Raw genomic sequence first — 12,500 nt, 5'->3', positions numbered from 1 at the left:
GAGTGTGAGAGTGAGTGAGTGAGTGTGAGAGTGAGTGTGAGAGTGAGTGAAAGTGAGTGTTAGAGTGAGTGTGAGAGTGAGTGAGTGTGAGAGTGAGTGTGAGAGTGAGTGTGAGAGTGAGTGTGAGAGTGAGTGTGAGAGTGAGTGTGAGAGTGAGTGTGTGAGAGTGAGTGTGTGAGAGTGAGTGTGTGTGTGAGAGTGAGTGAGTGTGAGAGTGAGTGAGTGTGAGAGTGAGTGAGTGTGAGAGTGAGTGAGTGTGAGAGTGAGTGAGTGTGAGAGTGTGAGAGAGTGTGAGAGTGAGTGAGTGTGAGAGTGAGTGTGAGAGTGAGTGAGAGTGAGTGTGAGAGTGAGTGTGAGAGTGAGTGTGAGAGTGAGTGTGAGTGTGAGAGTGAGTGTGAGAGTGAGTGTGAGAGTGAGTGTGAGAGTGAGTGTGAGAGTGAGTGTGAGAGTGTGAGTGTGAGAGTGAGTGAGAGTGAGTGTGAGAGTGAGTGTGAGAGTGAGTGTGAGAGTGAGTGTGAGAGTGAGTGTGAGAGTGAGTGTGAGAGTGAGTGTGAGAGTGAGTGTGAGAGTGAGTGTGAGAGTGAGTGTGAGAGTGAGAGTGAGTGTGAGAGTGAGTGAGTGTGAGAGTGAGTGAGTGTGAGTGTGAGTGAGTGTGAGTGTGAGTGTGAGTGTGAGAGTGAGTGTGAGTGTGAGAGTGAGTGTGAGTGTGAGAGTGAGTGTGAGAGTGAGTGTGAGAGTGAGTGTGAGAGTGAGTGTGAGAGTGAGTGTGAGAGTGAGTGTGTGTGTGTGTGAGAGTGAGTGAGTGTGAGAGTGAGTGAGTGTGAGAGTGAGTGAGTGTGAGAGTGAGTGAGTGTGAGAGTGAGTGAGTGTGAGAGTGAGTGTGAGAGTGAGTGAGAGTGAGAGTGAGAGTGAGAGTGAGTGTGAGAGTGAGTGTGAGAGTGAGTGTGAGAGTGAGTGTGAGAGTGAGTGTGAGAGTGAGTGTGAGAGTGAGTGTGAGAGTGAGTGTGAGAGTGAGTGTGAGAGTGAGAGAGTGAGTGTGTGAGTGAGTGTGTGTGTGTGAGAGTGAGTGAGTGTGAGAGTGAGTGAGTGTGAGAGTGAGTGAGTGAGTGTGAGAGTGTGAGAGTGAGTGAGTGTGAGAGTGAGTGAGTGTGAGAGTGAGTGAGTGTGTGTGTGTGTGTGAGAGTGAGTGTGAGAGTGAGTGAGTGTGTGTGTGTGTGTGTGTGTGTGTGTGTGAGAGTGAGTGAGTGTGAGAGTGAGTGAGTGAGTGAGTGTGAGAGTGAGTGAGTGTGAGAGTGAGTGGCCCTCATTTATCAAAAGTGCGTACACCAAATTTCCAGCGTACACCGGGCGTACACCCAAAACCACGGTGACTTTGAGATTTATCAATATGGACTTTGGCGTACGGCACGCTCAAATCCTACACCTGCTCAGGAGGTGGTGTACGCACGTTTTGAGTGCGGGAATGCGCAGAAAAACAATTCCTAACACCACAAAACGCACTGACAAACTAAAAGATATAATATATTATGACCCACTGTAAAAAAACAGCAACATAGTAATTATAAAATTAAGTGTTTATTTTTGTGCAACATGGACTTCAATGTTTAATTTGTGTGACTTTACCAAAGCATTTGAATTGTAGGCATATGTATTCCTTAAGTTGCGAGCCTGTGCGCTTTACCTGACGTTTTGTTTATACTTTCGCCTGGCTCCGCAGCGCGAGTCTCCGCAGACTGCGCGCGCACCTCCCCAAACGGACGAGGCGTTTATACTCGACGCGCTCGCCGTTGTACTATTCTTTGAAACGATGGTTAGGCCAGGGTTAGGCCCGGCAGGTATGCACGGATTGGGTTTAGTAATGAAAGGCTTTCAATGACCAAAAAAATAATTCAGACTGACAAAATAATAAAAATGCCATTCTTCTTATTTTAAATAATAATAATAATACAAATAATAATAACGACATTCTTCTTCTAAATAACAATAAGCGTCATTAATAATAAAAATCTAGAAATCAATTTTGTTTCTTTCCACTTCCCTGGTTTCGCTTTCTCTTTCTCAAAGAAGTTTCTCTTTAATTTGCCGTCTTCCGTGTGTCCATGGCGTAAAATGAGGGCGTGGGGGGAGCGGAGACTTGAATATATAGGGGCGTGTTATTCTAATGACGATCGATTTCAGCCGCGGCATTTATCAAGGGCAGGTATTGCGTACACCAGAATTTCAAAGGTACGCACAGCTTCATAAATCAGGCGATGAAAGGAGTGTAAGCATAATCTTACGCCAATATATACGCCCGTTTCTACGCAAGATTGATAAATGAGGGCCAGTGAGTGTGAGAGTGAGTGAGTGTGAGAGTGAGTGAGTGTGAGAGTGAGTGAGTGAGTGAGTGTGTGTGTGTGAGAGTGAGTGAGTGTGAGAGTGAGTGAGTGTGAGGGTGAGTGTGAGAGTGAGTGTGAGAGAGAGTGAGTGAGAGTGAGTGTGAGAGTGAGTGTGAGAGTGAGTGTGAGAGTGAGTGTGAGAGTGAGTGTGAGAGTGAGTGTGAGAGTGAGTGAGTGTGAGAGTGAGTGAGTGTGAGAGTGAGTGAGTGTGAGAGTGAGTGTGAGAGTGTGAGAGTGAGAGTGTGAGAGTGAGAGTGAGTGAGTGAGTGAGTGTGAGAGTGAGTGAGAGTGAGAGTGAGTGAGAGTGAGTGAGAGTGAGTGAGTGAGAGTGAGTGAGAGTGAGTGAGAGAGTGAGAGTGAGTGAGAGTGAGTGAGAGTGAGTGAGTGAGTGAGTGAGTGAGTGTGAGTGAGTAAGTCAGTGTGAGAGTGTGAGTGTGTGAGAGTGAGTGTGTGAGAGTGAGTGAGTGTGTGAGAGTGAGTGAGTGAGTGAGTGAGTGTAAGAGAGTGAGTGTGTGTAAGAGAGTGAGTGTGAGAGAGTGTGCAAGAGATTGTGTAAGAGAGTGTGTGTAAGAGAGTGAGTGTGAGTGAGTGAGTGAGTGAGTGAGTGAGTGAGTGAGTGAGTGAGTGAGTGAGTGTGTGAGTGTGTGAGTGTGTGAGTGTGTGTGTGTGTGTGTGTGTGTGTGTGTGTGTGTGTGTGTGTGTGTGACTGATTCACTCCTGCTCACGTCTGACGGCTGTGTAACACACGTTTGTGTTTCTCCTCTACAGTGTAGTGTTCAGCTGAACCGGCGTGTGTTGTGTGACCTGTCAATCACAGAGCCGCGCTCGTTCCAGGCGCTAGCAGAACTCGCACGCACGCGGCAGCAGGAGGGGTTCAGAGCCGCGCTGGGGGACGGCAGCGAGCCGCCGGGAGTCTTCTCGCGCATCACACAGCTGCACTGAGCGTGTGTGTGTGTGTGTGTGTGTGTGTGTGTGTGTGTGAGAGAGAGAGATGAGCCTGCCGTCTGTAAATAACTGTGCTTATCAATATCAAATAAATCTTGTTCCTACTAAATGACTGCTCTGCTGTATTTATAATCAAAGTCTCCAAGTCCTGTCTGCGCAAATATATATTACAGTAGACTAATAGACCCCTTTTGAGCGGATGTCACAGTTACGTCACGGCGCTAGCTGGAGGCAAAACAAACGGAAAACTGGAGGCGGCCAATACAAACCAGCACTGATTCGGCTACATAATAAGGAGCTTAAATTATTATTTTTATTATTAAATGTCATCTTGTTGTGTTGTTGGGTGCAAGAATCGATGAAAAATGAGTATGCTGTATCTGGAATTTTTATTTCTAGAAAATATTCATATCATTAAAATTGCACCGTAGATTCGGTGTCGTCTTCTTGGCGCTGGCTAGGCAGAACTGCAGATCGTACCATACAAGTCGTTACATGACCATTCAGCACATAGTTATATTATAGGCATCTAAATATATATATATGTCCTCAGTTTCTCTTTACCCTCGGTTTCTCTATCGGGTAGGTGTAGAAGTCAGGCCACTCAACCAGAGGCAGCGTTAACGCTAATCCTGTCAGATCGTCCATTGACTGAGCGTGTACGGTCATCTGGTTCCGTCCGTTAAAATGAACTTTTGCAAATAACAATCGCGGTCCTGGACAGTGAGTGACCTTGCACATTAAGATAAAATTAGATTTTCTCCAGTCATTGTTAAAAAACAAGCTAACAAAACTTGCAAACTAGCGTTAGTGAAGCGGCCAGAGGGAAGTTAAGCCCCGCCCACACAAATACGTCCCAATGTTTACCAACTGTAAAAGGGTCTTATATAAAGATTGTCATTTCATCCTGATTCATTTTTTCTTTTTTTCTTTCTCTTTTTTTTTAAATAATTAAATGCCATGAGAACAAGAGGTATTACATATTCACATCATCACATTAACATAAGCTGCCAGGAAAAGAAAAAATAGAAAAATTACATAAAATCCAGTGCTTTCAAAGCATTACATGTTTTCAGCGCTTTTCTGTTTTTTGTTTGTTCCACAAGATTTACATATCATTTAAATTCATTTTTAAAATGTGAAAATTTGGTTTGCATTGAGCCCACTTATTTTTATGTAAATGGTATTTTCCTAACAAAATAAATAACTATAATATTTTGTTATTTACATTCCTAAATGTCATTTTGGGTATAAAAAAGCACATCAAATACACAAATTTATATCATACGCTTCAGTTTTCTGCTCATAAATGTTTCTAAATCTTTTCAAAATAATCTTGAGTAAATACAGTGAAATACTGGACGCAAAATAGTTTCTTTTTCTAGTGCACAAAATTCACAGCTATACGAAATATTAAGCGTAAATCTTTCCAAAACATGTTTAGCAGGATCAATTCTGTGAAGTGTTTTGTAAGACACTTCCTTTATTTTATTATTAACACAAAACTTATTTGGCATTTTCCATAGATCTTTTTTTTATGCTTTATTTGAACATCCAGTTTACAGTGTGAAACAACAAAATTAGAGCACAACAATAATTATTAAGAATAACAAATATATAAATAAAAGAAAACAATTCAGCAACACCATAGCACAAAACAAAACACAGAACTAGACAGTGAAATGAACAAGAATGGGTAAAAAAGAAAGAAAGAGGGCATTACTTAAATTAAAAGAAATGTAAACATTAATTAAGATAAAAAGTTTATAGGTCGTGCAAATTATACATGTTCTGAGTGCTTTTGTGTTAAGAGAGGATGAAATTGAAATCAAGTAATGTTTTATCTCATGTAAGAATACCAAAAAAAGATGTTTACAATTTGAAAGCTTACATGTATGAATATAAAATCTACACAGGAAAATAATTAGATTTATTATAAAGCAGGCACTTGAATCCGCTTCAAAGAAAATCCAAAAATAACAGTTTTGGGATTCATTGAGAAGATATTGCTTGAGATAAACAAACTGGCATCTCTCCAAAGTTGCAGACTATTAGATAATTTTTTTCTCTGTGTTATTAAACGCATGTGATGACGAAAGCTGACGCAAGACTCGCGCAGAGGCTTTCAGGCATCTTTCGGCCGCCGTACGCCGCGAGGGGGGCGTGGCTTCCTCTCTGACCTTCTGGAAGGACGCGTGCGTCGGCCAATCAGCGCGGAGCGGCTGCGCGTGAGGAGCAGAGCGCATGCGCAGAGCGCGGCGTGACACTCGCGTGCAGTGGAAGTGTGTCCGTGCCCGGTGGTTCGGTGTCTGTCAGCGGAACATGTCGTGGCTGTTCGGGCTCAATAGAGGTCAGAGTGTCGGCCCGCCGGAGGGCCCGGTTCCGCCCGCACCCCCTCCTCCTCCCGGGGGCTCAGGTTCCGGTTCGGGGGATAAACCCAAGGACAAATGGAGCAACTTCGACCCGACGGGGCTGGAGCGCGCGGCGCAGGCGGCCAAAGACCTGGACCGGTCCCGTGAGTACCAGAACCGAGCCGCGCTGCATTCATTCATTCATTCATTCATTCATTCATTCATTATAATAACTGCAGTGTTGCGATGTCGTGAGCATATGAAGGACATTAGGTCAAAGGTCACGCTGGATGAATGCCCTAATGAGTGTACTACAGTGATGTTGTTGATGAGGTTTGACCCCTGTGACCGCAGGTCATGCCAAAGAAGCGCTGGATCTCGCGCGCATGCAGGAGCAAACGGTCCAGATGGAGCATCAGAGCAAAGTGAAGGTATGAAGGTGTTCACAGCGATACCGATGACGTTTAATAAGCTCTCGAACTCTAGATGTTTACATCACAGCGATGCAGTAGAAACGTTTTTCTTTTGCGCTTTTCACATACAGATGACAACAAAATTAACAGTGAAGTTCGCACCGCAACTATAACGATAACTTGAACAATAATTATAACGATAACTATGATTAAATAGTTAAATGAGTAAAAAAATAAAAAATTACAATTAAAAACATTAACAACCAATTACAACCCATCCAGCTTTACTACGTGAATTCACGGCAATTAATATAGTTATCGTTATAGTTATCGCCCGCTGGTGTGAACACTAATATAGTTATCGTTATAGATATCGTCCGCTGGTGTGAACACTAATATAGTTATCGCTATAGTTATCGCCCGCTGGTGTGAACACTAATATAGTTAACTTATCGCTATAGTTATCGTCTGCTGGTGTGAACACTAATATAGTTATCGTTATAGTTATCGTCCGCTGGTGTGAACACTAATATAGTTATCGTTATTGTCCGCTGGTGTGAACACTAATATAGTTAACGTTATAGTTATCGTTATAGTTATCGTCCGCTTGTGTGAACACTAATATATTTATCCCTATAGTTATCGTCCGCTGGTGTGAACACTAATATAGTTATCGCTATAGTTATCGTCCGCTGGTGTGAACACTAATATAGTTATCGTTATAGTTATCGTCTGCTGGTGTGAACACTAATATAGTTATCGTTATTGTCCGCTGGTGTGAACACTAATATAGTTATCTTTATAGTTATCGTCCGCTGGTGTGAACACTAATATAGTTATCCCTATAGTTATCGTCCGCTGGTGTGAACACTAATATAGTTATCGTTATAGTTATCGTCCGCTGGTGTGAACACTAATATAGTTATCGCTATAGTTATCGCCCGCTGGAGTGAACACTAATATAGTTATCGCTATAGTTATCGCCCGCTGGTGTGAACACTAATATAGTTATCGCTATAGTTATTGTCCGCTGGTGTGAACACTAATATAGTTATCGTTATAGTTATCGTCCGCTGGTGTGAACACTAATATAGTTATCGCTATAGTTATTGTCCGCTGGTGTGAACACTAATATAGTTATCGCTATAGTTATTGTCCGCTGGTGTGAACACTAATATAGTTATCGCTATAGTTATCGTCTGGTGTGAACACAAATATAGTTATCGTTATAGTTATCGTCTGCTGGTGTGAACACTAATATAGTTATCGTTATAGTTATCGTCCGCTGGTGTGAACACTAATATAGTTATCGCTATAGTTATTGTCCGCTGGTGTGAACACTAATATAGTTATCGCTATAGTTATTGTCCGCTGGTGTGAACACTAATATAGTTATCGCTATAGTTATCGTCTGGTGTGAACACAAATATAGTTATCGTTATAGTTATCGTCTGCTGGTGTGAACACTAATATAGTTATCGTCCGCTGGTGTGAACACTAATATAGTTATCGTTATAGTTATCGTCCGCTGGTGTGAACACTAATATAGTTATCGCTATAGTTATCGCCCGCTGGTGTGAACACTAATATAGTTATCGCTATAGTTATTGTCCGCTGGTGTGAACACTAATATAGTTATCGTTATAGTTATTGTCCGCTGGTGTGAACACTAATATAGTTATCGCTATAGTTATTGTCCGCTGGTGTGAACACTAATATAGTTATCGTTATAGTTTTCGTACGCTGGTGTGAACACTAATATAGTTATCGTTATAGTTATCGTCTGCTGGTGTGAACACTAATATAGTTATCGTTATAGTTATCGTACGCTGGTGTGAACACTAATATAGTTATCGTTATAGTTATCGTCTGCTGGTGTGAACACTAATATAGTTATCGTTATAGTTATCGTCTGCTGGTGTGGACACTAATATAGTTATCGTTATAGTTATCGTCTGCTGGTGTGGACACTAATATAGTTATCGTTATAGTTATCGTCCGCTGGTGTGAACACTAATATAGTTATCGTTATAGTTATCGTCCGCTGGTGTGAACACTAATATAGTTATCGCTATAGTTATCGTCCGCTGGTGTGGACACTAATATAGTTATCGTCCGCTGGTGTGAACACTAATATAGTTATCGCTATAGTTATTGTCCGCTGGTGTGAACACTAATATAGTTATCGCTATAGTTATCGTCTGGTGTGAACACAAATATAGTTATCGTTATAGTTAACGTCTGCTGGTGTGAACACTAATATAGTTATCGTCCGCTGGTGTGAACACTAATATAGTTATCGCTATAGTTATTGTCCGCTGGTGTGAACACTAATATAGTTATCGTTATAGTTATTGTCCGCTGGTGTGAACACTAATATAGTTATCGCTATAGTTATTGTCCGCTGGTGTGAACACTAATATAGTTATCGTTATAGTTATTGTCCGCTGGTGTGAACACTAATATAGTTATCGTTATAGTTATCGTCTGCTGGTGTGAACACTAATATAGTTATCGTTATAGTTATCGTCTGCTGGTGTGGACACTAATATAGTTATCGTTATAGTTATCGTCCGCTGGTGTGAACACTAATATAGTTATCGCTATAGTTATCTTCCACTGGTGTGAACACTAATATAGTTATCGTTATAGTTATCGTCCGCTGGTGTGAACACTAATATAGTTATCGCTATAGTTATCGTCCGCTGGTGTGAACACTAATATAGTTATCGTTATAGTTATCGTCCGCTGGTGTGGACACTAATATAGTTATCGTTATAGTTATCGTCCGCTGGTGTGGACACTAATATAGTTATCGTTATAGTTATCGTGCGCTGGTGTGAACACTAATATAGTTATCGTTATAGTTATCGTTATAGTTATCGTGCGTGTCTGATGGTTGATCTACACACTGGTGTTGTGGTTCAGGAGTACGAGGCGGCGCTGGAGCAGCTGAAGGGCGAGCAGATCCGCGTTCAGGGAGAAGAGCGCAGGAAGACTCTGAACGAGGAGACCAAACAACACCAGGCGGTGAGACCTCACACTGATGATGATGATGATGATAATGAAGATGATGATGATGATGAAGAAGATGTGTTCTTCCACAGAGAGCTCAGTATCAGGATAAACTGGCGCGGCAGCGGTACGACGACCAGCTCCGACAGCAGGTGTGTGTGTGTGTGTGTGTGTGTGTGTGTGTGTGTGTGTGTGTGTGTGTGTGTGTGTGTGTGTTTGTCTACAGATTCACTCACACTCTTGATCCACACAATTATTACATTGTTTAAATTAATACCTTTTTCGCTAACTGTTGTAAATGTACGTTTCTGAAGGCCATAACTCAGTCTCCTCTGATGTCAGATCTCTGTGAGCTGTAATGTGGACTCGTGCGCTCTCTGTGAAGCGATGTGTGTTGTAAAAAGCGCTGTGGAAATAAACGTGAACTGAACTGAGTGTGACTCTGACTTGTGTTCTGTTCTTCTACAGCAAATCCTGAACGACGAGAACCTGCGCAAACAGGAAGAGTCGGTGCAGAAACAGGAAGCCATGAGGAGAGGTGAGCCTCACACCAGTCATTAGTGTAACTGTGAAGAACTCAGCGCTTGTCTCCGTAACCCAGTCGAGTTCTGGCGTGTGTGTTCCCGCAGCCACCATCGAGCACGAGATGGATCTGCGGCACAAGAACGAGATGTTGCGCGTGGAGGCGGAGTCTAAAGCTCGCGCGCGCGTGGAGCGGGAGAACGCTGACATCATCCGCGAGCAGATACGCCTGAAGGCGGCTGAGCACAGACAGACCGTGCTCGAGTCCATACGGTACACTCCTAAAAACACTGGGTTAAAAACAACCCAACGGCTGGGTCAGTACAGGACAGATCACATGTGGGGTTAACTTTACTAAAGCACTGGCTCTTGTTTATTATTTTAATTCACACATGAATGAATGTCTACAGATTAACTTAAGTCCTCTAAACCTTTTTAAAATACTCGATATAACCACCGGCTTGCATGACAATTCCTTTATTTTCAATCGTATTTTACAGTATAGTGTATTTTATATAATTTTGAATATATATTGACTACATTTAAGCTCGTCTAACAAATATTAGATGTAAAAATTAAAACATCTAAAAGTAATTCCAGTGTAATGGCGTTACGTCTGACTCAGGATCTGTGTATCGCAAAACTACCCTCACACTGGAATAGTAACACATAATATAATAATAACCCAAAGAAAAGCCCTGAAAGGCTCAACCCAGGATTAGGGTAGAAAAAATAAATGTAGATTTTTTCTCATTATTACATTATTTACTTTAGAATAATAGCTTTTTATGTGTATATGATCAGATGCTAATGGTCACATGACTTCATTATGGTTGTTGTGTTTGTGTGCTTCAGGACGGCGGGCGCTGTATTCGGGGAAGGTTTCCGCACGTTCGTATCCGACTGGGATAAAGTCACGGCTACGGTAAGCGCTAGCACGTCTCTGGCGTCTGTAAGCGCTAGCACGTCTCTGGCGTCTGTAAGCGCTAGCACATCTCTGGCGTCTGTAAGCGCTAGCACGTCTCTGGCGCCTGTAAGCGCTAGCACGTCTCTGGCGCCTGTAAGCGCTAGCACGTCTCTGGCGTCTGTAAGTGCTAGCACGTCTCTGGCGCCTGTAAGCGCTAGCACGTCTCTGGCGTCTGTAAGCGCTAGCACGTCTCTGGCGTCTGTAAGTGCTAGCACGTCTCTGGCGCCTGTAAGCGCTAGCACGTCTCTGGCGTCTGTAAGCGCTAGCACGTCTCTGGCGCCTGTAAGCGCTAGCACGTCTCTGGCGTCTGTAAGTGCTAGCACGTCTCTGGCGCCTGTAAGCGCTAGCACGTCTCTGGCGTCTGTAAGCGCTAGCACGTCTCTGGCATCTGTAAGCGCTAGCATGTCTCTGACGGTGTTGCTTGTGTCTCACGCTCCTCCGCTCCTGTAGGTGGCAGGACTGACGCTGCTAGCGGTGGGCGTTTACTCCGCGCGTAACGCGACGGCTGTGGCGGGACGCTACATCGAGGCTAGGCTAGGAAAACCTTCGCTAGTTCGGGAAACCTCTCGGATCACGGTGGCGGAAGCCCTCAAACACCCCGTCAAGGTACGACTGACGTGTGGGATGAGCACTTCCTGCGCAGACAGGAAGGGAGGTGTGACGCACTGAAAACACACACTCAACACTCACACACACACGCTAAACACTCATGGCCTGTGTGTTTCAGATGGCGAAGCGTTTGAAGAGTAAAGCGCAGGACGCGCTGGAGGGAGTCGTGCTGAGCGTGAGTGTTTGCGCATCGTTCACTTCCTGTTAGTGAGCATGTGCGCTGGTGAGAAACACATGTTACTTCCTGTCTCTGCAGCCGTCTCTGGAGGAGCGCGTGCGTGACATCGCCATCGCCACCAGGAACACACGGCAGAACCGCGGCCTGTACCGCAACATCCTCATGTACGGCCCGCCGGGGACCGGGAAGACGCTCTTTGCTAAGGTAACACACACACGTGTTTGTGCCGTCGTCAAGTCAGCGCCCCGTCTAAGAAATTACCCTAGTAACCACTTAGCAACATCCTAGCAACCACATAGCAACCATCCACAACACCCTAGCAACTGCATAGCAACCATCCACAACACCATAGCAACTGCCCTAGTAACCTCTTGATTGGCTGTGAGCAGAAGCTGGCGATGCATTCTGGGATGGACTACGCCATCATGACGGGGGGGGACGTGGCCCCTATGGGCCGTGACGGGGTGACGGCGATGCACAAGGTGTTCGACTGGGCCGGAACCAGCCGCCGCGGGTCAGCGAACACAACGCACAGCTCAACACACTAATATTAGATATGCGAAATAGTAAATAAGCAAGAAGTAAAATAATAATTTCTGGCATAATTAGAATTATTCTTTTACAAGTGTACTATATTGATATTTAGTTTTTAGGTCATGTACTGTATATCAGCATATATAACATGACAAATATTTGTATAATATAAGATACATTGAAACATTTTTTTGTCAGCATATTTAATATTTTATATAAATTCAGTAACTAACAATTTGCAATTTAAAATGTAATAATTACATTATTTTATTCTTTGTATTAAATGTAAATGAACAATTACAAATTATTGTATGTCATTTATAGAAATAATCATTTGCTATGTTATATAAATATGTTTTAATTGCAGTAACGATTATTAGTGTTGAGCTGGTTGCGGCGATTGACCCGCCAAGAAAGCGCTCTATAAATGTAAATGATTATAATAATTGATCTGTGTGTTTCAGGCTGCTGTTGTTCGTGGACGAAGCCGATGCATTCCTGCGCAAGAGATCCACTGTGAGTCTCACTCTCCTCACTGTGTGTGTGTGTGTGTGTGTCACTCGAGCGGCGGACTCCAGCGCTGAGTGA

General features: G+C 43.4%; 2 protein-coding genes across 2 annotated transcripts in view; both read left to right on the top strand.

Annotated features, from left to right (window-relative positions):
* Positions 1–3,432, top strand: part of mrpl20 (mitochondrial ribosomal protein L20) — a 10,053-nt gene extending 6,621 nt beyond the window's left edge. The window contains exon 4 of the mRNA XM_081384667.1: positions 3,147–3,432. Coding sequence (XP_081240793.1) covers positions 3,147–3,320 — 174 coding nt within the window. The 3' untranslated portion in view covers positions 3,321–3,432. The remainder of the gene's footprint in view (positions 1–3,146) is intronic.
* Positions 3,433–5,528: 2,096 nt separating this feature from the next.
* atad3 (ATPase family AAA domain containing 3) overlaps positions 5,529–12,500 on the top strand; it is an 11,835-nt gene continuing 4,863 nt past the window's right edge. Inside the window, exons 1-12 of the mRNA XM_081384641.1 lie at positions 5,529–5,838; positions 6,029–6,105; positions 9,016–9,117; positions 9,195–9,254; positions 9,571–9,640; positions 9,732–9,897; positions 10,480–10,549; positions 11,042–11,197; positions 11,319–11,375; positions 11,457–11,582; positions 11,768–11,892; positions 12,377–12,428. Of these exons, the coding sequence (XP_081240767.1) occupies positions 5,568–5,838; positions 6,029–6,105; positions 9,016–9,117; positions 9,195–9,254; positions 9,571–9,640; positions 9,732–9,897; positions 10,480–10,549; positions 11,042–11,197; positions 11,319–11,375; positions 11,457–11,582; positions 11,768–11,892; positions 12,377–12,428 (1,332 nt within the window). The 5' untranslated portion in view covers positions 5,529–5,567. The remainder of the gene's footprint in view (positions 5,839–6,028; positions 6,106–9,015; positions 9,118–9,194; positions 9,255–9,570; positions 9,641–9,731; positions 9,898–10,479; positions 10,550–11,041; positions 11,198–11,318; positions 11,376–11,456; positions 11,583–11,767; positions 11,893–12,376; positions 12,429–12,500) is intronic.

This window comes from Scardinius erythrophthalmus (genome assembly GCF_964197995.2).
Source record: "Scardinius erythrophthalmus genome assembly, chromosome: 14".
In the NCBI taxonomy this organism is placed as follows: domain Eukaryota; kingdom Metazoa; phylum Chordata; class Actinopteri; order Cypriniformes; family Leuciscidae; genus Scardinius; species Scardinius erythrophthalmus.
This window is presented reverse-complemented; position numbering and strand designations above follow the sequence as displayed.